Source organism: Dendropsophus ebraccatus, chromosome 5, assembly GCF_027789765.1.
Source record: "Dendropsophus ebraccatus isolate aDenEbr1 chromosome 5, aDenEbr1.pat, whole genome shotgun sequence".
In the NCBI taxonomy this organism is placed as follows: domain Eukaryota; kingdom Metazoa; phylum Chordata; class Amphibia; order Anura; family Hylidae; genus Dendropsophus; species Dendropsophus ebraccatus.
In genome coordinates, this window is record NC_091458.1 from 81379847 (window position 1) to 81406789 (window position 26943).

General features: G+C 41.1%; 1 protein-coding gene across 10 annotated transcripts in view; it reads left to right on the forward strand.

Moving 5' to 3' along the window:
- Window positions 1-26943, forward strand: part of LMO7 (LIM domain 7) — a 142227-nt gene that overhangs the window by 46366 nt on the left and 68918 nt on the right. For all 10 annotated transcript variants that reach the window (XM_069970625.1, XM_069970624.1, XM_069970627.1 and 7 more), the window contains one exon: window positions 15107-15213. In XM_069970625.1, the coding sequence (XP_069826726.1) occupies window positions 15107-15213 (107 nt within the window). The remainder of the gene's footprint in view (window positions 1-15106; window positions 15214-26943) is intronic.

Consider the following 26943-nt stretch of genomic DNA (forward strand, 5'->3'; position numbering starts at 1 on the left):
AACACAAATACCATGTCATAGTCTGCACATTTGCTTTCTAATATGGTACATTTTTTTTTTCATTTCATTATTTATTCATATTCAGTGCAGTAAGGTGGGTTTCTTATGACAACTCGTCACCTATCTGCAGAATAAATAAGTGATTGATGGGGATAGTGGCATTATGCGCCTCCTATCTAACTTGAGCAGTACACTAGTCTAGTAGTTGGCCTATAACTAACTTATTATAGATGAACAATGTAGTCTGGCACAGTTACCTTAGGGCCACTGTGTCTGAATATTGGAGAAATAATATGCATGATATAAATCACAGTCATGTGTAAAAGCCACCAGCACTGTTCTTTGTGTCCTTGAGTTAATTTGTATGTACTTTGACTGTCTAACTTTACTCATCATTGAAACACTGAGATCAGAAGTCAGCCGAAAAAGTGCCATTTTATGTCTAAAAATACACTGCAAAAACTTGAACTCTATTGAATTCAGTGGGAAAATGGCTTTTTGGCCCCATGCACTTTGATTATATGGCTGTAATTGTTATATTTGTAAAATTAAGTGCAAGGGAAGAATTTTGGGCTGTTTTTTGCCCTAAAAAGTCTCCTTTGCAAACACATCTGTTTTAGACTTTGCAGGTCCTTCTCAAAAAATTAGCATATAGTGCTAAAGTTCATTATTTTCCATAATGTAATGATAAAAATTAAACTTACATATAGTTTAGAATCATTGCACACCAACTGAAATATTTCAGGTCTTTTATTGTTTTAATGCTGATAATTTTGGGATACAGCTCATGAAAACTCAAAAATCCTATCTAAAAAAATTAGCATATTTCATCCGACCAATAAAAGAAAAATGTTTTTTTTTTTTTTTTTAAATAAAAAAAAGTCAACCTTCAAATAATTATGTTCAGTTATGCACTCAATACTTGGTCGGGAATCCTTTTGCAGAAATGACTGCTTCAATGCGGCGTGGCATGGAGGCAATCAGCCTGTGGCACTGTTCAGGTGTTATGGAGGCCCAGGATGCTTTGATAGCGGCCTTAAGCTCATCCAGAGTGTTGGGTCTTGCGTCTCTCAACTTTCTCTTGACAATATCTCACAGATTCTCTATGGGGTTGAGGTCAGAAGAGTTGGCAGGCCAATTGAGCACACTAACACCATGGTCAGTAAACCATTTACCAGTGGTTTTGGCACTGTGAGCAGGTGCCAGGTCATGCTGAAAAATGAAATCTTCATCTCCATAAAGTTTTTCAGCCGATGGAAGCATGAAGTGCTCCAAAATCTCCTGATAGCTAGCTGTATTGACCCTGCCCTTGATAAAACACAGTGGACCAACACCTGCAGCTGACATGGCACCCCAGACCATCACTGACTGTGGGTACTTGACACTGGATTTCAGGCATTTTGGCATTTCCTTCTCCCCAGTCTTCCTCCAGACTCTGGCACCTTGATTTCTGAATGACATGCAAAATTTGCTTTCATCAGAAAAAAGTACTTGGGACCACTGAGCAACAGTCCAGTGCTGCTTTTCTGTAGCCCAGGTCAGACGCTTCTGCCGCTATTTCTGGTTCAAAAGTGGCTTGACCTGGGGAATGCGGCACCTGTAGCCCATTTCCTGCACACGTCTGTGCACAGTGGCTCTGGATGTTTCTACTCCAGACTCAGTCCACTGCTTCCGCAGGTCCATCAAGGTCTGGAATCGGTCCTTGTCCACAATCTTCCTCAGGGTCCGGTCACCTCTTCTCGTTGTGCAGCGTTTTCTGCCACATTTTTTCCTTCCCACAGACTTCCCATTGAGGTGCCTTGATACAGCACTCTGGGAACAGCCTATTTGTTCAAAAACTTACCCTCTTGCTTGAGGGTGTTAATGATGGCCTTCTGGACAGCAGTCAGGTCGGCAGTCTTAGGGTCCTATTCCACGGGTCGAGGAGGGCCCGATCAACGATGTAAACGAGCGGCGTTTACTGGGCCTATTCCACGGCCCGATGATCGTTGAGCGAGGGCTGCAAGGACATCGTTACTGATGTCCTTGCAGCATCATACATTACCTGGCTGCAGGGCTTGTCCTCCGCTCCGTCTCCTCCCCGGGTCCCCCGCGCTCTATCTTCTGAATGGCCGGTCAGCTGACAGGCCACACTCAGCCAATCACAGGCCGCGGCGGTCCCGGCCTGTGATTGGCTGAGCGCTCCGTCAGCTGACCGGCCATTCAGAAGATAGAGCACGCGGGACTCGGGGCTGAAGACAGCGCGGAGAAGAAGCCCTGCAGCCAGGTAATGTATGATGATGCTGCTGCTGTTTCTTCTCAAATCGTCGGTCGCGCACCGCTATTCAACCGTAGCGATGCGCGGTGGGTGGAACGATGATTTTAGGTCTGGCCCTAAATGAACGATCAGCCGATGACACGATCATCGGCTGATCGTTCTCTCTATTTCACCGAACGATAATCGGCCGAATCTGGCCAAATGGGGCCGATCCGGACGATTATCGTTACTGTCGAATAGGGCCCTTACCCATGATGGCTGTTTGGAGTAATGAACCAGGCTGGTAGTTTTTAAAAGCCTCAGGTATCTTTTGCAGGTGTTTAGAGTTAATTAGTTGATTCAGATGATTAGGTTAATAGCTCATTTAGGGAACCTTTTCATGATATGCTAATTTTTTGAGATAGGGTTTTGGGGTTTTCATGAGCTGTATGTCAAAATCATCAGGATTAAAACAATAAAAGACCTGAAATATTTCAGTTGGTGTGCAATGATTCTAAAATATATGAAAGTTTTATTTTTATCCTTACATTATGGAAAATAATGAACTTTAGCACTATATGCTAATTTTTTTGAGAAGGACCTGTATATCTTTTTCTGTAGGCCAAAAAAATCTGGAAATTTTACCAATATTTTTTTTTTTAAAAAAAGGTCCTAAAATGCAATGCAAGAAAAAAAAAGAGAAGTAAACAGTATAGGCACAAGTGAACTCCAACTTCTTCAATACTATGCCATATGCATTTGTTATTTTGGTCTAAGAACTTGTCTAACCCTGTTTTGAAGCCCTCTGCTGTTTTTTCTGTAACCAGATCCTGGGGTAGACTGTTCCACAGATTCACTGTTCTCATGGTAAAGAAGGCTTGTCGCTTCCAGAGATTGAACCTTTTTTTCTCCAGGCGGAGGCAGTGCCCCCTTGTCTTTTGAGGGGTCTTTACCTGAAACCTCTTTTCCCCATATTTCTTGTAGAGGGTGTGATTATATATATATATATATATATATATATATATATATATATATATATATATATATATATATATATATATATATATATATAATATATATATATATATATTATATAATCATATCTCTCCTTATACGTCTCTTCTTGAAACTAAACCAATGTAATTCTTTTAATTCTCATAACTAAGATTCTCCATTCCCCTTATTAGTTTAGTTGCCTGTCTTTGTACTCTCTCCAGCTCTAGGACATCCTTTCTATGAATCTGGTTCCAAAACTGATTAGCATACTCCAGATAAGGCCGCACCAAAGCTTTATAGAGTGGTAATATTATATATTATGCAGTATAAGAGAATTATATATAAATAAAAATATCACAAATATATATAACTTACTAACAAAATGTAATCACTAATAGTACTGACCTCAGTGTGCTTTTGCGTAATTCACTACTGACAAGAAATGGAGAACAGTTCAACTACAAAATGGGTACTGTCCATAGGTCCCAATCTCTTCAATCTCTTCATAGACAATGCATCATCCTCTGAAGTCCCAGGATGCAATGCTTTACCTCTCTCACTGTCTTCTTCCCTTCCCCAGCGTTCCCACCATTTCCCCATTCAAAGCTGTTGTAGAACATCTCATGTCACTGCATCAGTGAGGATGTAGCACCTGCTGCAGCGTTCAGCAAGACATGTTGTAATTAGACCTCACTCTCCCTAAGCCTGTGTTTACACATGGAATCTTGTTGCATTTATAATTTGTTCTTAAATTCATTTCCTTCTATTTTGCTGTAATTGTAGACTGAATGGCTCTATTTTACCATAAATGTGCAACTTGAGCCACAGTAGTGGGAAAACAAAAACACTTTGTGTGAACATGGCCTCAAAGAGGAGAATGAGATTGAATTACAATATGTTGCCTTGTGCTGAATGTTGCAGATGAACTGCTTTTCTAGAAAAATTTGGCACTTCAGTTAGTATGTTATTTCTGGTATTGCAGCTTATCCCACTGGACTTAAACTCAAGGTTTCTGCAGTACCAGATACTTAACAGAAAGTGCTGCTATTTCTAAAAGAAAACCCCCAAATATTTTCTGTTCTCAAGCCATTTAAAGGACAACTCCGGCGCTAGGGAAAAAAAAAAACCTGACACACTGATCTTACACTCACCATCCCTTCGATTGCTTAAAACTCCTACAGGCCGTGGCCCCAATCAGCCCGGTCCACGTCTTCGGTTCTTCTTTACTACCGGTTCTTTTGTAATGAATGGGAGAGAGAGGGCGCACCGGCAGCTTTTTCATTGGCTGGATATCATCACTTGGCTTCCAGCTTGCTCAGCCAATCAGGGCTGAACAAGTTGGAAGTCATATGATGCCATGTGGGGGCAGGAGGTAACTTTGTAATGAGTGTAAAAGTGGCACTATCAGCAGGCTCTTCAGCGCAATGCCCTAAATGCTCTTATGCTAGTAATTTGCATAAGAGCATTTAGTGATTTTACAAACAATGCGGGGGAGGACAGGGGTTAAACTAATGGCTATGTACTACGGCGATACACAGCTACTGCGGCATATCAGCTGGTTGTCTGGGAAGAACCTGCTGATAGTGCCGCTTTAATTAAGGGGGTAAAAATTGCCGGAGTTGTCCTTTTTAATGCGTCTATTACTACTAGGTGATATGCATTGCACCTGTATTTAATGTTTATTCAGCCTTAGTAAATCAGTCATATATTGGTAGATATAATTGGTGTGACTGGAACACTGCAAGGGAGGACACCTTCAGCATAACTGTACTGGGTGTGTATTACCCATGCAGCGTAGCTGTCATATCTCTTTCCCTAATAAGGATTGCTGTGAGAAGTGGAGATTGCATAACACCCTGTACAGGTACACATTTATCTTGATGTGTTGCTAGGAGATTGTATATTGCTGCTACAGTAATAAATTCCAAGATTCTTTGACAGTATGAAATGCACTGTAAGGTGTACACTTCTAACACAAAGAAAAGGTTTGTTATAGCCTTTCAGAAGTTTTTATTGTCAGGAGAAGGTTTGCCTTCTAGTACAGAAAGTCTGTATTTATTATGTATAAGTTGCATACCATTTCACTTTTATAGTTATAAACTATAGTAAAATGTAAACTTTTTAAATATTTTTCATAATTTTGTACTGATACATTCTGTATTGTAGGCTAGAGCTACATTCTTAATTCAGCTCCTCATCACTAAGGGCCCTAATACACCAACAGATTATCTGACAGATTTTTGCAGCCAAAGCCAGGAACAGACTATAAACAGAACAGGTTTTCAAATACTTTCCTGGCTTTGGCTGCAAAAAAATCCATCAGATATCTGTTGGTGTATTAGGGCCCTAAAATGTTGGACAAACTTGTTGACAAAAAAAAGTTCTGAAAGCTTAAGGCCCTATTACACAAAGCGGTTAGGCGACGATCAGCTGATATGCACGATGTCGGCTGATCGTTGCAGTTTCAACCTGTTAAAAGACAATGATCAGCCTAGCTACAATCTGCTCCCGTTGCTCTGTGTAATGGGAGTGGTGACAGCAGACCGCCGCTATCTCCAATAGGCTTCTAAGACCACCTGCAGCTCCCCATGGCCCCCCTGCACGAGGAGCAAGCGAATGCTGACCTGACAGGTCTGTGCTTGCTTGCTCCAGCTGATCACTCTGTACAGTATGTCAGATTATTTTCCCTGCATAAAATTGTTGTGTAGTGACCACCCTAAATACTATAATTCCTAAGTTGAAATCCATTAGAGGCATCTTTCTGTAGACCTTTAGTCAGTCGAGGAACTGTGTAAGATTTCCATTTTGAAGCCTGGAGAATTGTGAATGTTTCCCTGGATGATAATTGTAGTATTTTCTTATTTTGAAGGGCCATAGGTTAAGGCTGGGATTAACTGCATCAGTATAGTACAGTGTATTCTGATTGGCCTACCGAAAAATGCATTTTCATTCATAAAATATGAAAAAAAAAATCCTTTGTATTGGTCAGAATAGGTCAACGCGATTTGGTATCTAACCTGATACGTCCATTTAGTGCACAAGGCAATGAGGATGAAGGGTTTTTTTTTTTCCCTTTATCCTTAGCGCTGTTTTCAGAATTTTTTTTAATTTTAAAGTATGTAAATGAGGCAGTTTAGTGTATTGGGGGTGGGACTACCACCCTCAGTGCTCTGATCTGTGATGTCACTGCAGAGCACCTGTCATGGAAATCAGTGCTCCTTGTCTGCCTCTTGTCAGCCTGTGCACAAATCCAAACCCATCTGGAACTAATAGGATGTTAAAACTTAATGCCCTCCAGGAGCTCAGGAAAGCCTCTTTGACCTTTTGTACTATAGAATCAAATCATTTTTTATGTTCTGAAAGCACAGCTGGATATATAAAAGGTACCATGTGCCTCTTAGCCCAAACAGCTATCCTAACAGTGTCAGCAGTTTGCAACCCGAATTTCAGCTGACAGATTCCCTTTAAGAGTACAGTCACACGTAGCGTATCCGCACCAGATGTTGCGCTGCGAGTTCGCATCGAAATCCGCTGCAGATACCTTGCCGTTCACTTCAATTGGATGACATACTTGCGTCTAGTATGCCAAAGTCAGCGCCCTTAACCCCCGGGGCCCAGGCACATACTTTACTGGGTCCCTGCTTCGGCTTGCTTCAGGGGTCCTGGCGCTCAGCCAATCAGTGCGCTGACTTTGAGATACTCGCAGTGGGATGACAAACCTGCTGCGGATATGTCATCCCATTGAAGTGAATGGGCAGGTGTCCGCAGTGGATTTTGCTGCGAACTCTTAAGCGTAAAATCCGCTGTGGATACGGTATGTGTGAACGTACCCTTGGGATGAAATGGAACACCACGCTGGTCTAAGAAATGATATCCCAGAATTTTTATTTTAATGGGGAATACAAGTATTAACTAAAACAGACAAGCCAGGACAACCGGCAGGCCCTCTTTAGTTACTTCTACACTTTTTTTCCCTTACTACTCTACTCTAAGCTTTCAGCTTTTGTATGTGGATTCTATGTGGGCTGTTCTTCTGTCTTTTTGATTTACTGCTCTATATAGTCATCCCGTGCCTTGGTACAACATGTATATCACACAAAAACACGCTTTCTTAACTTGTCATTGAAAGTGACATTTGCTGTAAAAGTTTTCAGCAACTATGTGAAAGCTTTTCGACTATTAAGGTGGCAGCTAGCCAGTTACCTAGTGAACTCTGATCTTGCCACATACTTACATTCCTCAAATTGTTCCTTGTTTCCCCTCTTTTTCCCTTCTTATTTTACTTACATACGTATACATGTACTGTATGTGTTATGCATTTTTATTTTTTTTTTGCAAAATAACAAATAATGTATATTGCTGATTGTATTGTAACTGGTGAAATGGAAAGTACTGGTGTGTAGACTCCACCTAAGCCCCCATGTTTGGAGTATAGCCAGATATTTCCATGGTACTTCGTTCACATAAAGGAAGCCAAAGCTGTCCTTTTTGCCTTTGTTGAGCACAGGATTTTTGGCACCATTCGCTGTTTATGGTGGCTCCACCAAACAGCTGACTGGCAGGAGTGGAGACTGTCTGCACCCCATCAATCAGACATTGATGGCCTATCTTGTGGGTACCTTGATGAAGTGCAGTGAGAGCTTAAAAAAGGATGTAGTCGCTGTGTCTGTATTTATGACCTGATTCAATAAAGAATACTGGAAAGAAGTGCAATGCAGTTCCTCATTGCCTTTTGATATATTTATGTCATAAAAGATGACAAAACGTTAGTGTACAAGACCTAATTTATAGTTTGTTACACACATTAGACATATTTCTTAAGAAAAGCATTTGAAAGTATTAAAAATAAATGAAATTCACGTTAGCCTAAAAATGTAAAGTGATTTGTCACATGTCAAAAGGATGATATTTTGGACAACTTCAAAGATTTTACTTTGAGGCCATGTTCACATGGCGTAAGACATGGGCCGTTATGTGACACAGCCGTGTCACAGAACGGCCAGTGTCTGAGAAGATCATCCTGGCTGGTACTGCAGTACTGGCTGGATGATCTTCACTTCTGCTGAATTCGGGTGCAGTGTGCACCCGCATCCGAATTCTCCACTGCACACATTGGAGCGCTCAGCATGCTCCATTGTATGAACTGACAGGTTCTCTGCGGCCGCTATTTAATGAATAGCGGCCGGTGAAAACTGACATGTCAGTTTTTTGCGGGGCCACTAGCGATCCCGGCCGGAGTGAACACTGTGTATGCACTCCTTCCGGGATTCCCTCTAACTGTAGCACAATTTAAGTAAAGTATTATTAATGGCTGTGTTGCAAATCGGCAACAACGGCTGTGATGCTTTACTTGCGTCGTGTGAAGTAAAGAACTTTTCTATTAATTCAAATGCTTCCTTTATGAGTTGAATATAACACACAGAAGAGTAATCACAAGAGTGGCATACATACATTTACCATACATTTTATCCACTCACTGTTTTATTTCCCTCATGTTTCCTTTTTTTTCTAGCTACAGAATTTACCTAGAAATTTTAGTTGATACTGAATAGTAGAACAGTTGGTAGCATTTTTTCCCCCTAGGCTTTTTGGACCTTTTGTGTATAAAGCTCCAATGTCACATCCTGAGAAGCTTCCTTGCATAGGCAAAGCAGAATGACAAATTATTATATTAAACATCCTGAAAATCAAATGTGCTGGGTGGGGTCAGTTCTTACTCTCATGTGGTATTCATGTTATTTGCCTTTGGGTTACAGTAGGTGTCGACTCTTTTTGTTTGCCATTTATAAAAAGATAAGCAAGGGATGTCTTTGTCGTGTCCCATATCTTCATTTGCAGCACCTGTATACCTGTATTGATTGGTGCTCTATTGCCCTGTTTGCTTATATTGTCAGTTAGAATTGCAGCTTGCCATTTGTGACCCTGCTGATTACATTCACTTCACTGCTATATACTTTACATGTTTATTCTCATTATTGCCAGGGAGACGCAGTCTAATTTAATATCTGACGTAAACGCATAATATCATACATTCACACGTGTACTCTCTAATGTATGGGTAGGTTCACAATACGGAACCCGAGCTGAGAATTTTCCACTGGATTCCGTAGCTCGTACCTGTTTATGGCCGTGCCTTTCCGCCAGCTCCATACACACCATTCTATCGGCGGCCAATTGCGCTATCCGCCGAAAGAATTGACATGTCAATTCTTTCAGCGGAATCCGCCCGTGCCATAGACACCATTTATGCACGGACGGATTCCGCATTCAGCCGAAAGAATTGAGACGTGCAGCTGCAAACTGATATGAGCCATGGAATCCGTCGGAAATTCTGCACTTGGGTGCCGTAGTGTAAACATACCCTAATGAGATTCCTATCAGTTTGTTTGTTTTTGTGTCACAAAGCTGAATGCACCACTACCCCTAATGTGCTTTTTCCAAAAATACCTCTAGGATATGGTTTTATGTGATCCCCATACAGCATATAGTGGTTTGAGATTTCCAATAAATATTTTTTCCATAAAGTTTTCCATTTGGCTGTCTATATATTTGAAAATTCTGAAATCTTGTTTTCGTTCTGACTGCGAAGGCTGGGTTCACACTGTTAAATCCGTTTTATGCAAAAAAAAAAAAAAAACCTGATGAAAAAAATAGTTGTATTTTTGTGCATCCATTTTGACCTGGAAAGCAGTTTAAAACAGATGTACACAAATGCATCTGTTTTTTCATCCATTTTTTGCCTAAAATGGATGGGAAAAAAAATTGGGTTGCAAAAATGCAGTGTGAACCCAGCCTGCTATATCGGTGCTCGTTTACTGGGCCTATTATGGTGCGTTTACACAGACAGATTTATGTGGCAGATTTTGGAAGCCAAAGCCAGGAATGGATTTGAAAAGAGGAAAAATCTCAGGTCTTTTCTTTGACAAGTTCCCTGTTTTAGTCTGTTTCTGGCTTTGGCTTTAACCCCTAGACGACCCAGGACGTAGAGTTACGTCATGGAAGTCTGTCCCCAGACGACCCTGGACGTAACTCTACGTCCTGGGTGTTTTTCCGGCTATGAAGCGCGCTCCGGAGCGGAGCGCGCTTCACAGCAGGTGGGGGCCGGCTGCAATGGACCTCACCGGTAATGACACGCTGCAGCGATCGCGCTGCCGCGTGTCATTAACCCCTTAAACGACCACGGCGTTTAATTGTAAGTGACAGGGGGAGTCCAGTCACTTACTGATCGGGACCCCCGCAGTGTGACTGCGGGGGTCCCGATCGTTGAAACGGACCGCCGGAGGTCTCTCACCTGCCTCCAAGCGGTCCGATCGGCGATCTGCTACACTAAGCCTGCACAGGCAGGCTCAATGAACAGATCACCGATAACACTGATCAATGCTATGCCTATGGCATAGCAATCATCAGCAGGGCCGGCGTCAGCACGTGGCGTACTCGGGCAAGTGCCGGGGCCCACAGCCGCTCAAGGGGCCCCCCGGCACTTGCCCGAGCAATGAGCCACTGGATATCGCCAGCAATGGGGCCCGCCGCATCCCCCGTACTCACTGTCGTGCCGACAGTGAGTACGGGGGATGCGGCGGGCCGCATTGCTGGCGACATCCGGGGGGTGTGGCGTTGCTGGGCGGATGCGACGACCTCAATGACGTCCTGGGCTGGGCCTTCCTCCGCAGCTCTTCAGGACGTGATCCCCTCAGCAGGCGCAGAGCGATGACGTCATCGCGCCTGCTAGCGGATCCGTCCCTGCGGCGCACAGAAGGGAGAAGCCAGGAAGAAGAGGACCGTCCCTTGGATTAGGTGAGTATGATTTTTTGTTTTGTGTTAAGGCAGAGCAGGGGGCATCTACTATGGGGCAGGGGCCATCTACTATGGGACAGGGTAGGGGTCATCTACTATGGGACAGGGTAGGGGTCATCTACTATGGGACAGGGTAGGGGTCATCTACTATGGGGCAGAGGAGGGGGCATCTACTATGGGACAGGGGCCATCTACTATGGGACAGGGTAGGGGTCATCTACTATGGGACAGGGTAGGAGTCATCTGCTATGGGACAGGGCAGGGGGAATCTACTATGGGACAGGGCAGGGGTCATTTACTATGGGGCAGAGCAGGGGGCATTACTATGGGGACAGAGGGCATTATTACTATATGGGGGCACAGCATGGGGACACAAACCTTCTAACTTTACTGAACATGACACCAAGCAGCGGAGTTACTAATGTATAGGAGCCTATGGGTGGGGAAAAGGGAAGGAAGTTGCTGGAAAAGTGCGGAGCCTAAGATGTTTGTCTCACAGGTTCTGAAGAGAAGAATTGTAGCTGGAAGAAATCATCATGGTGGTCTGGGCCGGATGGCGAGGAAACGGAGAGCGATCGCATCAGATCAAAGAAGACGTCACCTGTGAGTTACCGAATTATGTTTGTTGTTTTTTTTGTTATTTTGTCAAACTTTATTTGGTAGGTGTGCCCCGAGGTGAAAAAGGTAATCAGCAGTATAGTATAACTTTTTATCTGAGTGTGTATATATCTCTCCATTCTGTGTAGGTATACAGCATTGTATTATATACTTATTATCCTCCTACTGTATGAGTGTGTGTATATATGTGCTCGAGAGATAGATATATACACACTCAAACAGGAGGGGGGATAATAAGTATATAACACAGCTGATCCCCTACACAGAATCAAGAGCTAGAGACCCTCTAACAATGATGCCATATAATTTGCTATTCAAAGGGGCCCGCCGAGGCTCTCTCGACCAAGGGCCCACAAAAACCTGGAGCCGGCCCTGATCATCAGTGTAGAAATCAAACTAGTGTATGTAAAAGTCCCCCAAAGGGACTTCAAATGTGTAAAAAAAAAAAAAAAAAAGTTCAAAACACTATTACAGTACCCCAAAACCCCTCCCCCAATAAAAGTTGAAATAACCCCCCTATCCTATTATATAAATAAAACCTATAAAAATAAATAAATATATAATATACCGTAGCGTGTGTAATTGTCCGATCTATTAAAATATAATAAGCGTCATTGTGATCGGTGAACGGCGTACACGAAAAGAGGGAAAAAAGTGCGCAGATTACCGATTTTATGTTAAATTATATATTTAAAAAAATTAATAAGTGATCAAAACGTCCGATCTTCACAAATATGGTATTAATAAAAACTAGAGATCATGGCGGAAAAAATTACAGCCCCATACAGCCCGGTAGGTGAAAAACTAGAACTGTTATAAGTGTCACAATAGGCCCATTTTATTAATATTTAATTGCAAAAAAAAAAAATATATAACATTAGAGAATCTGTGTAACCTGCATGTGGTTGTGTTCGGGCAGACCTATAGAATAATAGTATCATGTCGCTTTTACCATATAGTGCATTACATAGACACAGGAACCCCCCAAACGTTACCATATTGCATTCTTTTTTACGATTTCACCTATTTATATCTTCATAAATAATATATTTGGAATTCCATCATACATGTTATGGTAAAATGAAAGACGCCATTACACAGTACAACTATTCCTGTAAAAAACAAGCACTTACATGGCTTGTAGATAGAAAACTGAGAGTGCTAGAGCTTTTAGAAGGGGAGGAGGGAAAAACGAAAACACTAAGATCAAAATTTGCGCGGTCCACTGGGTCATTTTGGGCCTGGTCCTCAAAGGGTTAAAAATCTGTCAGATAAATCTGTCTGTGTAAACACACCATTACACAGCACGATAATAGTTTAGCAAGGGCTGCATGGACAATGTTACGTGTGATTATGCCAAGTACACTGACTATATCGCCTGAGAAACACTATGAAAATCCTCAAAACATGACCTGTTGGGGTACTTGGGGACTGGAGTATTTGGGGAACACTGCTGTAAGGATATCACTGAATGCTGTTATAAATAGCTATGGCAATATGGCTTAAAGGGGCACTGGGGGGCGGGAGATGGTTTTTTTTTTTCCTGCCAAAGATTTGAAGCCAAAGCCAGAAACAGACTATAAACAGAGATCAGGTCATAAAGGAAAGCCTGAGATTTCTCCTCTTTTAAAATCCATTCCTGGCTTTGGCTTCAAATCTTTGGCAGATAATCTGTCAGATAATCTTTCTGTGTAAATGGACCCTTACATCCTTGGTATATTAACTGATGCGTCAAATTAAAGGGGTTGTCTGTTATAATTTGATATTTGCAGATCATTTCCGGGCTGCAGGGAACTTGAGTAATGTATATCTACCCATCTCACTCTCCTGACGCTGCTGCATCTCGGACCACCCATTCGCTGCCACTGTCAAGTGTTTTGGAAACATCCAGTGACGTGGCGCTCTTTCTGAAAAAGGCTGGTCAGCATAGATCCTACACTGTCTATGCTGAAGGAGCGAGACCTCACCGGATGTTTCTAAATTACTGATAGTGGCGGAAAGTAGGTGGCGGGGTAGTGAGGCAGGTAAGTATACTTTACTCACATGTCCCCGGCAGGATCCGCAGTATCAAATTGTCCCAGACCACCCCCTTAAGGGTTAGCCAACCTACAGCCCCAGAAAAAGAAGAAACAATTACAAGCTTAAGTTTATTTTAATTTTTACAAATCTCACTCACATTTATTTAACTGGGGACCGCACTGTGTGAAGGTGAATGTATTCATGATCAGACCACATTCATAGTCCTGCCTGTATCTGTGACCCTGCAGCTACAGATAGGACTACGGAAGTGCATCTGCAATCATCTGCAACCTCTCAGTGCCTGCACAGACCCCTTTATTAAAAAATAAGGTATCTTTGAGGCACATACCCCACTCCCATCACAACCCGTAACACATACGGGTGTATTGAGCCATAGAAAATAGAACTGCATATGCTGGTCCACAATGCATTAAATCGATCTAGGGAGTCTGTTAGGGTTTGCTGGATGGAATAGTGCATACTTTTGTGCTATTACGTTGAGCTAGCTCTGTCGTAGGTATACCTCAGAAGTATTATTTGGGGATTCCCCTTACGTACGCATTTGATGATAGATAGAAAGCTTTTTTCCTGTTGATTTTTCCATAGATTTTTTTCACGCAGCATGTGGATTAGCGTTCTACAAATGCCATCCACTGTGATTCCACTGCAATAAGCTGCTGATTTTCTTAATGTAAATATGCTGAGTAAAATCCGCAGTGTGTGAACCCTGTGTGAACACATCCCTTATATCTTTTTGTCTGTGGGGCCTGACCTTACAGTTCAGCTGTTGTGTCCTGTTGTGCTTTTTATAGGACTGGCTTCACTTAGCAGAAGCAAGTAGCTCCTAACAGGTGCAGCCAAATGAGTAATGTACCACTCCTGAATTCTTTTCTTTTTTATTTCTGCATGCATTTTTTATCTTTACTATTCCAGATCATAGCTGTGACATTTTTACCTTATGTCTTTGTATGTTCACATTCTGTCAAGATCTTGTTAGGCGGCCAAACCTAGATTCCAGGTGCAGTGTCCCAGTCGTTCTGTGTTCTATAGAACAGCATGTCCCTCCTCTTTTCCCTCACCCTCCTATGTCTGCACTGGCTGTAGTTTCTGGGTGGGTCAATGTCATTAGCTGCAGTTATTTTTAAAGTCCTAAGAGGTGAGGTTTGCCGTGCAAAGACAGAAAGAGGGCGTTTGTTTGTAGACCTGACATCAAAGTGTACTTTTCTGATTACTGACTGCAGCAGGTAATCTTTGCAGCGTCACTCAGCCACACCGGTTACAGACAGCCTCCTGTTATTCATGAAATATTATCCCAATACATCTTCCAGGCTCGCAGCTTTTTTCTCTACTGTTTCTTGTGGACTTTGGAGTTTTGAACTTCGATAAGCAGTTTTGATTTGTAACTACTCGGCTAAGCTATCATTTTTCCACTTGCCTTTTCAGGATAATATTAATGTTTTCTTGCGGGCGTGCGAGAAACTTGGATTGAAGGAAGCTCAACTTTTTCACCCTGGCGATCTTCAGGACTTATCAAATCGGGTGACTGTCAAGTAAGTTCTATTCTATATAATAATCGCATTGCCTTTTGTATAAGGTGTGAGAGACGAAGGATTGGCTGGGTCCTGTCCTGTCAGAGAGGGACAGTGGCAGAACAAATAAGCTTGGCTAATGCTGTCTCTAATTGTTTTGTTGTGTTGTAAAGCAGGAGAGCTAGTCTGACCTGTATTGCACTGCGTTTTGCATAGCCATGCTTGGTTGGAAAATACTACTGGTTCACTCCGTACTGGTTTTTACTTATTAGACTCTGGGACACAACACTTTGCCTGTCCATTTTATGGAAGTACTTAAGAAACATTTAGAAGGCGACTTGAAAATCTCTGGCAAATGAAAGCAGTAAGTGTAGAAGGTGTGCTAGCACCATATCCTTAGGTTCCCTGGCTAGGTAAATGCAACATTGTATGGAAAAATGCCGAAAACATTCCATAAGAACCCCATGGAATACATTTCAACTAACTAATATAATATATATTTAGCTAAAGTGTGGCCTATGGTATGACAGAATGAATGTGATTTTAAGGTGCGCTCTTGTATTTTTCTGATATTAATGGGCGAATATAAAGATCTGTAGAGAGTTGTCTACACGAAGTCCTTCTCTGATGCTATGTTTATGTGATTAGATATGTGATATGTAATATATACACACACATACATACATATATATATATATATATATATATATATATATATATATATATATATATATATAAATATATAAAACATAAATTGGGACCCGTGCATTCATCTTAGGGCCTGTGAGATACAGACATAATTTGTTCTGTAGACATATGTACATGGACAATAAAGCATATATTCTTTCCTGTATTTGTGATGCCTGAGATTTATATTCTGAACCCATAGAACGATATGTACTAGTATAATTCTGCATTGTAGTTAAGGAGTACATGAAGCAGCAGAAAAGTGTTTCAGGCTGTAACTGTGTATGTTTCGCTGGGCTTGAAATAGAAAGTTTCTGCCTTACCTGTTTGTATAGTAGACTATAATTATAATTCTCATGAGAACTGCATGTTTTGGCAGGTTATATAATAACTATTAACTTTAATTCATACTGTATATACGCCATAAACTGAAGAGACTGCAGAAAAGCATCTTACCAGGAAAATCACAACATGGACTGCAGTTACACATTTATTACTAACCCTAAAGACCTTTTCACCTCACATGTTTCCTAAGCCACAGCTCCCTAGCCTCCCTAACCCCTAATGACTGGCTTATTTTAGGCCTTAATGATCTGTCAATTTTTTTTTCATTGATACATTCTAGGAGCCAGAAGGCCTTTATTCTTCTGTCGTCTTTGCCAGATTAGGGTTTGTTGTTTGTACGTCTCGTTGTATTCTTTTAATAACAACGTATAATGTATTGCATATTTCGGTTAATATTTTGGGGAGTAGTGGTGGAGAAAAAAAATCTGCTATTGTGTATATATATAAATAGCTTGGTAAATTTATCCTCTGGTTCAATACGATTACTGAGGTACCAAATTCTATATTTTATGTATCTTTTACTTTTGCTCAATGAATATGAATGTGTGTGTGTGTGTGTGTATATATGTGTAAATAAATATATATATATATATATATATATATATATATATATATATATATATATATATAAATAAATAAACAAATAAACATATTAACATTTCTGGCGTTCTGGCAACACATTTGAATAGTAACAACTTTTTTTTTTAATTTTCCTGTAGACAGAGCTGCATGAAGCCCTGTTTGTTTTTTTAATTATTTTTTTTTTTTTTTTTGCTGAGCCAGTTGTAGCTTTTATTAGTGTTTTTATTTATTTTTTAATACATTCAAAGAGTAAGAAAAAAAGGGTAAATTTACAGATTAGTCAATGTACATCCATATCTATCTATCATGTGCATTGCTTTCATCAGATAGAAGAACAGCAGCAACTCCCACCATAACACTCCTGTAAGTGACTTACGCATAGATGGGTATATTCAGGGTTGCTAAGGGAGTTAAAGACGGAGACCATAAGATGGACATTTGCATTGTGTTCTGCAACCAGTTCCAAAAGGAGTTTGAGAAAATCTAGGTAGCTCTCAATGTGGCAGCAATATTATGACAACGGGCTAAGTACTATCTTGGGGCCAAGAGTTCCTTGTCCCCACACAATTTCTCCTTGCTTATTTGTCCATTATTGTAACTACATTATTTCCTAGCATTCTACAGCTTGTGTATTTGTGTGTCAAATCCAGTCCCCCTTGGGGCTTTAAATATTTCCCTACATGTAAAGCAGACACACACACCCTGTAACCAACTACATAAGAAGCTAATGAACATGTTTGTGGAGTGTAGGAGGAAACCACAGAACCAGAATAAAACCCACACAGGCACATGGAGAACATCCACGCTCCTCATGACTGTGATGTACCGTATGGCATAACAATTAATGTGCAGCTTTATTCATATTCTTGGGACATACTGTTGCATTTCTGCCTCATTCAGGCAACCTTTTCCTTATCAGGTACATGAAGCTAGATCCCGTACACCTAACTAACTATAGTGACTTTACATCAAATAAACCCAACGGATCAGTAAAGAACTGAATACACGTCACTAGTTCCATGAGAAGGACTACAAATCGCAGCACAGCATGTAGTTTATCATTACTTCTCTTTCTGTCATCAGCAGCAACATGCTAGTTTCGTCTGATGGGAGGTTCCCCTCAATACTCATGCCAGAATGGAACGATTCGGCAGTATCACTTGCCTCTACAACAAGGAGTACACAATGTAATTTTTTTCATCCCATATTAAGAACAATTAGATAATTGCCTTATTTCCAGTAATTACCTTTTACCGGCTGCAGCATGTTTTTTTTCCTTTTCATTAGGCCTATTGTTTGTTGCTTGGTTTTCTAGCTGAACAGGTGCACTTAAGATCAGAGGTCTGTCTGCGGGAGCTTTTCAGAACTGCACTGATTTGTGATGAATCCGCCTGATGGTGTGGTATTCAGCCACACTCACCAAACCTTACCGCATTGGCAAAATGGTCACTGTGTGCTCACTACTACTGAAATTGCAAATAAAATATTTTTAGTTACTTATTGTACATCACATGACGGGCTACTGCTTTCAGGTTTGCACTGCCAGTTATTACTCATGTGGTTGGGTTACTTTTATAAGCTTTGTACAACCCATCCTACACCTGCTTTGCAAGAAGTGAACACATCAGCATTTTTAAATGGTCTTCATTGCGGACGTGTCCATTTTTGTAGAATATAGTTACATACTTTCTGATACTGTGGTGAAGGGTCCTAGTGTTGGGATTGTATGCACTATTCAATCCTACACACTGAGATTAGAGTAACATTCTTTTCCTCTTTAATAATTGATCCCAACCTGTTTCTGACCCCTCATAATAATGATGGTAATCGCCTTTTTCTAGTTAACTTTCTGAGAGTCTATTGAGTGGAGTGAGGGCCCATAAAGTTTCCACATGCTTGAGAACTTTGCCGTGTTCCTGAGCTTCCTTGTAGTAATCCTGTTCGTGAGTGATCTAGTTCACATACATGTGCTGTCAGGAGGAGGAAGGGTTGTGTCTGGTATAACTATAAGAAAAGGAAGACCTTTTGATTTAAAAAAAAAAAAAAAAAAAAAAAGGGTCATTAAAAGAGTGCTAATTCTTTGGGCCCCAGATAGACGGGATCGTGCACATGCTCTTTATGTTTGCATGGTTGCCAATAACAGCAGAGCTGGATAAATATAGATGAGACATGAGATACTTTTAGGAATGGCTCCACAGGATTGTTTCAGCAGCAGATAGTCCAGATGCATGTGTCCATCAGGAAGATGCCTGACTTATTTACAGCTTGGCCGGTTACCTTTTTACAGCATGCAGCTCCATCTCTGTTTGCCCTTTACCGTGAAGGTAACCTATCATAATGATATGCCGTCTAATCTGCAAAGTTATACAGCAGGAGGAGCCAAGCACATTCATATAAACATCTGTGGGACAAGTTCCAGAACAATTTGTTACTTATTCCTTAAACCCATTCTGGGCTAAGTAGTCAAGTGGGAAGTCCTACTCAGACTGGCAACTGTCACAGAGTAGGGCCAATACTATTTTGTAGCATGCTGTCTGCTGATTGGACTACAGGGTCAAGGTCACAGCTAAGGGCCGTATTACACTGGACAATTATCGTTTGAAAAATCGTTTGATCGTTTGGATTTTAATAATAATCATTTTATCGAACAGCAGACAGCGATTAAACGAGAATTGTTTCATAGAATCTGGACCTATTTTTATTGTGAATTGTCCACAAATCGTTTGAACAACTTTCGTAGTAATAACACGTCATTCGGTCGTTACCTGGTCTATCAGCCAGAAAGGGACAAGAACGACCGTAAGTAACGATCATCTCCCTGTGCAATAGGGTGAACAATTTCAGATCGTTCGTTATAGTGGTTCTTTGAGATCGTTAATCGACGAAAAATTGTCCAGTGTAATGCCACCCTAAGAGTAATGCATTTATGGTATGATCGATCCATCAGTCTTTTGGGTTGAAAGTTTTAGATCTTAAGAAGTATAGATTCTTATCTAAGGGCGACTTCAGAAAAACGACTTTACAAAAATTTCAGAATAAAACAAGTTCGTCAAAAATGTTTTTATTAAAGTATTTTATTGCCTCCCAAAAGTCATACAAATCACCTATATACACTTATTACGGGAAATGCTTATAAAGAGCTTTTTTCCCTGCACTTACTACTGCATCAAGGCTTCACTTACTGGATAACATGGTGATGTCACGACCCGACTCCCAGAGCTGGGCAGGTTGTGGCTGCTGAAGAGGATGCTGCTTTTCGCTGTACTACTTTAATTCTGCATAATTTTATTCTAGTAAATGGTAAATTTTCTGGTCATTCTCCAACTCCTAACACATACCCAGCCGCAGAGGTGTAACCATAAGCCATTGGGCTGAATTTGTACCTTGTCCCCCAATTACTACAGCAAATGCCAGTTACAGTACTGACATCTTATGTCACTGATTATCTTTGAGGCACCTTAGCTACTGGACCCTGGTGCGACTGCTTCCTCTGAACCACCTATTAATATCTCCCTGCCCAGCGGCTGGGGCAATAGAACATGTTATTGCTGAATTTGAAAATACAGTGGTTTCTTTCGTCACAATGGTTCTTTCTGGGTCATTGCAGCTTGAAATCATATTCAGCATACAGTACTGATTGAGTCAAACGTGAATAGCTGGATAGTCCAACCAATCAGCACAGACATTCCACTGTCAAAACCCCAGTATTGCTGAAGTGTGAGCACTGATTTGCTGTCTAGTAGTGTCTCTCTACAGTACAGTGTAGTATTAGATATTTTGTATTGCTCTTTACCTATGCTCTAATAAGCCAAACCTTTGGACACTGGATGAGAACGGCTTGCTCCTATGTGCTTCATATTCCCACCTGTCTCTTCTGCATAACTGGTTAATATTCACTATTAATGTGTCAGGAAAGCTTGGTGACAAGAGAAAAAAGATTTGGTAGATCCTTTATGGCCCATTTACATGGCGGTTTCTGAAGCTAAATTCTGCTGATGTAAATGCATCCATGAATACAGGAATTCTGCAAGTGGAAAATAAGTTATTTATTAATGTCTGACGAGTTAACTCTTTGTGAACTGTGACTCTCCTCTTAGAATTTGAAACCCTGGTCGTCTTGAGAGTTTTACAGTTTCCTTTACTGGTTGTGTGACAGCCGTGGTCTATTAGAATATTGATGGGAGCAGCTTATAGGGAGATTAAGGGTACAAACACACACACCATATACGCAGCGTATTTACTGCTGCGATACGCAGCAGATACGCAGCAGATTAGATCTAAATAACTGAACACAGCATCAAGTCTTCACCATCAAATCTGTTGCAGATCTTCTGCGTATCTGCTGCATATACGGTGTGTGGGTTTGTTCCCTTAACAAAAGTTACCTTTTGCTTGCAAAAATATAAGATCACTTTTCCTACCATGGTGAGCTGCAGCATACATGCATACCTCCTCCACCTCTCCCTTTCCTGCATGAATCATGTACAAAGTTTAGTGCTGCATATCAATTATGGCAGGAGGAGTAAATGCTGCATCTCAGCACGACTTCTGCGACATGCTTTTATGACTTTGCATACAGCTAAGAGACAGATACCATTCGGTTTATTTCCCTAGCTGCTCGTTTCTGCAACTCTAAACATTGTATAGAGCTGACGGATTCCTGTTGAGATTTAGCTGTTAGTTTTGTATTGCTGTTGGACAAACATTGGTGAAGGTTTAGTTGTAGCTAGAGATGAGCAAATTAACAAATCGCTTCGTTATTTCTGCAATCTGCTTATCTGCCTGCTATCTTTTAACTAACTCAATGCCACTCTGCTCCTGGTGCTGAGAAAAGCTGGGTCCAGTCCTGGGAAACTGGAAGGAGTTTCCCAGGACTGAATACAGCTTTTTCCGGCACCAGGAGCAGCAGAGAGTTAAAAGGCAGCAGGCAGGCTAGCAGATTGCTGAGATAACAAAGCGATTCTCTTCGTTAATTCCCTTCGTCTAGAGGAGCAAACGAGCGCTTAGAGCCTCGCTCGCTGCCGCCGCTACTCGACGCGGCTGCAGCAAGTGGGTGAGTGCGGGAGGGGCGGCGGGGGAGCTGCGGGTGGGCTGCACGGGTGATCGCTGATCGTCCGGGCAGCCCATAGGATACAGCAGCGTCTGCTGCTGATGCTCCTAATTAACGGAGCGACGGCAGCAGATCGTTGCTGTATCAGTCGCTTGTTTTTCAACATGTTGAAAAACAAGCGACTGCAACGATCAGCCGACACTAATGATGTCTGCTGATCGTTGCACTCAATTCCACGGGACGATTATCGTCCGTAGCGGCCGATATCGGCCGAATACGGACGATAATCGTTCTGTGGAATAGGGCCTTTATACCTGTACATTTATTTTATCTGTAGTTGTAGCTTTCTAGTTGCTTAATATGTATTGCCTATAAAATGTACCACAAGTTAGTTAAGATGGCCCCAGTACTGTTGTGGTTTATTTATACTTGGCAAATACTTGTACGAGCTGGGTAGGTCATCCTGAGGTATATTACATTTGCTAGGTTTAAAGAGTCACTGTCGTGTTTCTTTTTTTTTTTTTTTTTTTTTTTTTGCAGAAATCAATAGCCCAAGCGATTTTAAGAAACTTTGTAATTGGGTTTATTAGCCAAATATGCCATTATCTGCATTTAAAAAGCCTTTTCCCAGTCCCCCCCCCCCCCCCTTTCCTCTTTTCCATCCACTGCAAAGAAAGAATATGCAAAGTAGCTCTCACACCTCTTAAGCAAAGAGATATCCCTTCAAGTCAAGTCTCGCTCAGTCAAGGAGCCTTAGAACATTGACTGGAGATTTAATGCCAAGCCAAACTATCTCTCCAAAAGGAAAGATTTCCCATCTGCAGATAGCTATTTCGGGTTTTTGACCCTCATCAGTGCAGAGCAGGGTGTTGGCTGGCTAGTGAGAGGTCTATTGACGTGGGTCAAAGGGGTAATGACTCTCCTTAAGGATAGCCCGTCTCAAGGACGTGTGGAGACTTACAGACCATTGCTGCTCCACTAGGAATTCTGGGAAGAAAGAATATGCAAAGTAGCTCTCACACCTCTTAAGCAAAGAGATATCCCTTCAAGTCAAGTCTCGCTCAGTCAAGGAGCCTTAGAACATTGACTGGAGATTTAATGCCAAGCCAAACTATCTCTCCAAAAGGAAAGATTTCCCATCTGCAGATAGCTATTTCGGGTTTTTGACCCTCATCAGTGCAGAGCAGGGTGTTGGCTGGCTAGTGAGAGGTCTATTGACGTGGGTCAAAGGGGTAATGACTCTCCTTAAGGATAGCACTGATGAGGGTCAAAAACCCGAAATAGCTATCTGCAGATGGGAAATCTTTCCTTTTGGAGAGATAGTTTGGCTTGGCATTAAATCTCCAGTCAATGTTCTAAGGCTCCTTGACTGAGCGAGACTTGACTTGAAGGGATATCTCTTTGCTTAAGAGGTGTGAGAGCTACTTTGCATATTCTTTCTTCCCAGAATTCCTAGTGGAGCAGCAATGGTCTGTAAGTCTCCACACGTCCTTGAGACGGGCTATCCTTAAGGAGATTCATTACCCCTTTGACCCATCCACTGCAAAAAATCATGCAGAGTTGCATGAGTCACACTCTGTCTGTTTTAGGGAGAGGGGAGGGAGGAAGTTAGCAGACAGCAGAAAGCAGATAACAGGATTACAGGCATGGAGCTGGGTGACAGCTGTAATCAGAGCTCAGAGAGGTCAGTGCTCACTGTGAGAGGAGATAAAGGGTGAGGTATTTGTAGATTAACTCTTTGTTGTCCTGTCTTGGTCTTTTATTTAGCTCTCTCCATAGGAAAACAATGAAGACAGGGGGAGAGCTTCAAACTGCTTTTTTATGATAAAAATGCATTTTTCGGCTTATAAACCCAATTACAAAGTTTCTTAAAATCGCCTGGACTATTGATTTCTGCAAAAAAAAAATTTCACGACAGTGACACTTTAATTTGTGTTTAGTTGTTTATTTCTACTTTTTAATTATTGGATTTCCACAATATTGCTTAGCTTGATTTCAGGTGAGCCTCTTTTTTGTGGTCTTCTTCCCTGCTTGTGCAGCTTTGCCTGCTGTCTGTGAATGCTCACAAAAGAGCTGTGGGAACTAAGCAGTGCATGCAGCTTCTGGCTCTTGTTTTCTGGAAGAAGAATAACTTGAGTTGGTTGTTTGGCCCTTGGTGTAAGCGGATACCCATAGTTCTTGTGTGAGAATATGAGGTAAAGGTATTTGAGCTAAGGGATCTTAATACTGATATTGTGTACCTTGGATTATGCCTGGATTAGATGCTCAGATTATTGATGTGCTTGCCTATTGTTGCTCATAGCTGATCATTCAGTACAACTGATGTATCTTTAATATATTCAACTCAATCAATTTTTCTTTAATGTATACTTTGTGGCACTTCATCTTGGTCATCATTACACATAAATCTCTAAGCACTGTCCTATCTACAGTGACATGTCTATACTCAACCCCAATCTGTTCTGAAAGGATGTCAGACACCAGATAGAACCCACAGGCTACATTTAAACAGCTTTTCTGCAATGTGTATGTATGTGTGTGTGTGTGTGTGTGTGTGTGTGTGTGTGTGTGTGTGTATATATATATATATATATATATATATATATATATATATATATATATATATATATATATATATATATAGGAAGTCACATATATGTGCTGGCTTGGTGGATATATAAGATGTGGGATAAGCTGTCTGCACACATCCCACATTGCTGTCATGAATAAAAGGGGAAATTTATCAGATGTGTTAAAAGGGTCAAGGGTAACTGTCTTTAAAATTGAAATTTGTGAGTTGCTGAAATCTGTTTTTTTGCATTTGCTGTGATGAAAGTGTATTGTGGGTAGGCAAATGGCATTATAATGCATAAGTGACTAAGTGAAAACTGCGGAGCGTTGATGTGTGAGGCCAACATCTGCGACAAAGGTGCAAAATGTATCGGGGGGGGGGGGGGGGCTACCAGACAACAGTTGAGTGAACCCTACAGTTTATGAAACTTCGAAGCAGATGGATGGTCCCTGCATGTTTTCCTTTACTTTTCTTTCAGAGTAAACATTTTCAATGGGATACCATACTATAAATACTCCCACAATGTGGGTCATTGATTGCAAATAAGATTTTTTTAATCTGCTCTAACCAAAAAAGTAATTTTCTAAAATTTATTAAAGACCATGTTGCAAAAAGAGTACACATCAATGAAAGGCCTAGCAACAAATCTACAGTTGTACAAACTTCTGTGTAATAAAGAATTATACTCTATACTGTACCTGTGGTTGAATTCTTGTTAATCAGGTCTCCAGCAGATAGATAACTACAAAGATGTTACTTAGCAAAGAACACCTCTTCCCATTTCATGCTGTCAGCAATGGCACCACATGGGAAAGAAATGGCACCCAAGAAAGAAAATATCTAGGTGAAGGCTACAAGATGAGCAAAGCTTTAGGCCCCTATTACATGGTGAGATAATCTGACGAATCAGGCAGATTCAGCCTATCATCGCTCCATGTAAGACAACGATCAGCCGATGACAATGATCATCAGCTTATCGTGTTTTTTGGTCATGACCTACAATAATCACCTGCCGGGCGGGCATCACTACATATAATAGTGATGCCCGTCCGACCGCTAATGACTGTGTAAAGAAAATAAAATTCTTACATTCCCTCTCCACGCTCCCTGGTGTTCTCTTTGCTTCTCTCCGCAGCTGCCAATGCAACTTAAGAGCCAGTCTCTGGAGTGATTGGCTGAGCAGCCTGTCATTCAAAGACTTGCGGCACGGAGTGAGAAGAAGCGAAGAGCACACCAGGGAGCGTGGAGTGGTAATGGAAGAACTTTATTTTCTTTACTTAGTCATTAGCTGTTGGAAGAGCATCACTATTACACGTAGCAATGTGTGCCCGGCGGATGATGATTTTAAACTTTTAAACCATGGGCTGCACGGGCATTGATGATGATGATGTACTAAACGCAGTATAGTACAAAAATTTTACATAGATGAAACATAGCTAAAGTAATAGAAAGCCAAACTGGGTTGAGAGTTTCCTGTGACACAATATGTCATACATTGCAAAGGAATGGCATGCATAGGTGTCGTAGATGACAGCCCTTGTACAACTTGCCAGGACCCATGTTGAAAAACTACTGGGATTCCACACTATGGAGTGATGAGAAGATAATGTTTTTGAAGCGCATATATAATTTTTTTTTTCTTTGTCAGATCCTGTAATAAGATGTCACACGCATTCCATATTTTATCAACAGTATTACAAATACGAGCTGATACGACCAGTGTTCTTTGGCCATGATGTGACCCGTGTCCTCTGCGTATGAGCTTTCCAGGCTGTTTGTATTATGTGTCATGAACATATCATTTATCACGTAATTGTCCATTTATCATCATGTACCATGGCTAAAGGTTAAACAAAACTTACCTTTTATAACTAACAAAATGTTAGTCAGCATATGAAATATAGGGGTAAAGGTTGTGTGGTTGGTTCTTGAACACCTGCTCTTTAGCTGAGAACTTGGTGGCACAGTCCTGACGTTTTCAGTATCAGGTAGGTTACAAATGATCTGCATTCCTGGTGGCCACACATCAGTTTGGTATTCGTTTTTTTTTGTTAAAGCGCCACTCCTATTTGTTTCCAGCTCTTACATTGCTCTTGTGGGTGGTAGACTGGTTTAGGGTTACACAACACAGTAACTCTGTCATTACTGGAAAGGTACATCATGCACTACTTCTCTACTCCTATATATAGCGACATCACTATTCTAACCCAATGGAGACATGTCCTGGGTTTTATTAATGGGAGAGTTCCTATATCTTCTATAAGCTCAGTTCTTTTGCTCTTGTCATTTTACGTTCGTAGTGCATAGAGAATTCAGTTAGATGTAATACTTATTGTCTGCTGTAATCTGTATTTTTGTTGTATTATGTGCAGATCTTGTTGTAAATACAAGAATACAAGGCAATAGCTAACATACCTAATGTATAATATGATATATGTAATTATTGGAATACTCCACATTCCTATGGTAACACATATATGTATAAGAGGTGACCCTTGGGTTTAAATTCCTTAGA